This window comes from Haplochromis burtoni, unplaced genomic scaffold, assembly GCF_018398535.1.
Source record: "Haplochromis burtoni strain Fernald_Lab_line unplaced genomic scaffold, NCSU_Asbu1 Contig_495, whole genome shotgun sequence".
NCBI classification, from domain to species: Eukaryota; Metazoa; Chordata; class Actinopteri; order Cichliformes; family Cichlidae; genus Haplochromis; species Haplochromis burtoni.
In genome coordinates, this window is record NW_024582856.1 from 136,681 (window position 1) to 138,993 (window position 2,313).

General features: G+C 37.9%; 1 protein-coding gene across 1 annotated transcript in view; it reads left to right on the forward strand.

Moving 5' to 3' along the window:
• The window catches only part of LOC102301508 (multiple epidermal growth factor-like domains protein 10), a gene marked incomplete at its 5' end in the record, with an annotated part of 97,103 nt that extends 94,860 nt beyond the window's left edge, over window positions 1-2,243 (forward strand). The window contains 1 exon segment of the mRNA XM_014329053.2: window positions 129-2,243. Coding sequence (XP_014184539.2) covers window positions 129-334 — 206 coding nt within the window.
• Between the last annotated feature and the right edge of the window lie 70 nt (window positions 2,244-2,313).

The window sequence follows — 2,313 nt, forward strand, 5'->3', positions numbered from 1 at the left end:
GTTTGATATATGGACCTGCAGCGGAGTTTAGGCCCAGACACGGCTAGTGACGTCACACTGAACGATCGGATTGTGTAAATTATATAAATGAAATAAAAGACCCACTCTCTTGGTTTTTGTTCCCCCAGAACCAACCATAAGTATTGTGCCGGCAAGTGGTGCTGCAGTGGTTCCCAGTTACCCTCAGAACCCATACGACCTCCCCAGGAACAGCCACATCCCGAGCCACTACGACCTGCTGCCAATGCGCCCCAGCCCCTCCCACAGCCACAGCCTCACCCTGAACAGCTGCAGTCCCCCACTGCCCGGCAGCCCCACCAGTTCCCTGCTCTAGGGCCCCCCAACAGGATCCAGTGCACTCAGAACTAAGAAACTGAAGTATGAAAGTAGAAAGTGTTTTGACACTGATGAGTAAATACAGGTTGATATTTAAAGGATGGAGAAAATGTGTTGCTGGGACTAATACTTACTTATTTATTTTCTAAGTAGCATTTTATTTGTTTGTTTTGTTTGTTTTTCTTTTTGTTTTGCAGTGTCCAGACTGCTAGATGGCTGTTTGACATTTTACTATGATATACCAACCAACCAGTCTGAGCTGTTTTGTGTCAGTCACCAGTACATCTTTATATTCTTATTTTCACACCAAAATTGCCAGCAGCGGGGTAATACAAGTACATATACACATAAATATACTCGTTTCAGCGGTTTTTGAGACATCTCGACTCAGAAGATGAATGTCAAAAAAGAAACTGACTTGCTCACGTAAAGACTGCAATGGCTGTGCCAAAGAAAGGACTGAGGCCCACTGTACATCTGCAAAGACTACTTTATTTACTAGCATGTTAGGTCCAAATGAACATCATGTGGGCATTACGGTTGTGCTGTGGGAAAGAAATCCAATGGACTCCTCCGAAGAAAAGGCTCTCTATCCTTTTATTTCCCCAGAAAAAAGGACTGAGAAAAGGACAGAAAAAAAGATAACTGGAGTATCTTCAGACTTACAGCACCTGTATAGTATTTTATACACACTGTTTCTTATTTCGTGTTTACATATTTAAAGATCCTGCTGGGGTTCATGTTTTTGCTCAGAAACGTTATTTTTTGTATGTACTGTAGACAAAGTGGTGTATTTGATGTACACTTACTGTACACCTCGTGATTATAGTTGTAATTTTTTTTCTTTATGTTGAGCTTATTATACATGCATGTAAAAAGGTGATTCAGGGCATAATGGTTAGTGAGGAATACCCTTATTCTTTGGCTTTATTGTGATCATGGTCAGATGGCTAAGCTCTTTTGCTGATAATTGCCATGCTACTGTGGACATGCCATTTGGAACATACTTCTTGGAAATATAAATATATTTTAGGTTGGAAGTTGTGGTTACAACAGTTCTGTAGGAAACTTCCCCCTTCCCTGATTTTATTGTAGAGTCGCTAGAGTTTTGTTACTAAACACAATTAAATGTGTTTTCATGTAGCTCTGACAAAAATGTGTTATGCAACGTAGCAGTAACTTTAAAATGATAGACATACAATCACTTTAAGTATTCAGACTGCTCTCCTTTTTTACAGATTATAGATTTACATTATAATTGATGAAATGATAGATTTTCAGTTATATTTATTCATCACCTAATGCTTAGAAATGTTTGAATGAGTTCAACTAATGTTATTTTAACCCAACCAGTTAACTAAAACAAGCTGAAGACTTAAACCAGGCTTTTAACCGGCTGAAACTCATGAAGACCAACTGCTTACACAAAGGAATGAATTAAGGATTCACAAATACATTTTTATTTTGTCTTACAAATACATTGTTTCATCATAAATTTGCATTTACAAAGTGCGCAAAAGTAAAAGGGTCTGAAGCAACTAAAGTTCGGCTGTAGCAAACAGCAATAAGAGGACATGTTGACAATCTTATGTGTACAGTTTGCTATCCCAATGATTTGGTTTCCTGTTTTTGTTCTATTTGCTCTGATTTATCTTGTTTTTTTAGTGGTTTGATATGTTTGATCCAAACAATAGTTCATGTGTATAGGTGTATGTAGTGCTGCTTACATTTTTGGGGGGGAGGGTGTGTGTTTGTTTTTTTGTTTTTGAAAACCCTGAAATGAATAAAGTCATGACAGCTCAGGAGAGTGGTGTCATATGTTGATTTTAAAAAACAAACAAACTCTGTTTTCACCTTTCATCCAGAGATATAAAGCTGCAGTCATGTGGTGGAATGTTTCTATTTTTAATGTTTAATGTTTAACCAGAAGTTTGGGAGTCCTCCTTTTCCTGTAAAAATGATTCCGTTTCCTAATCA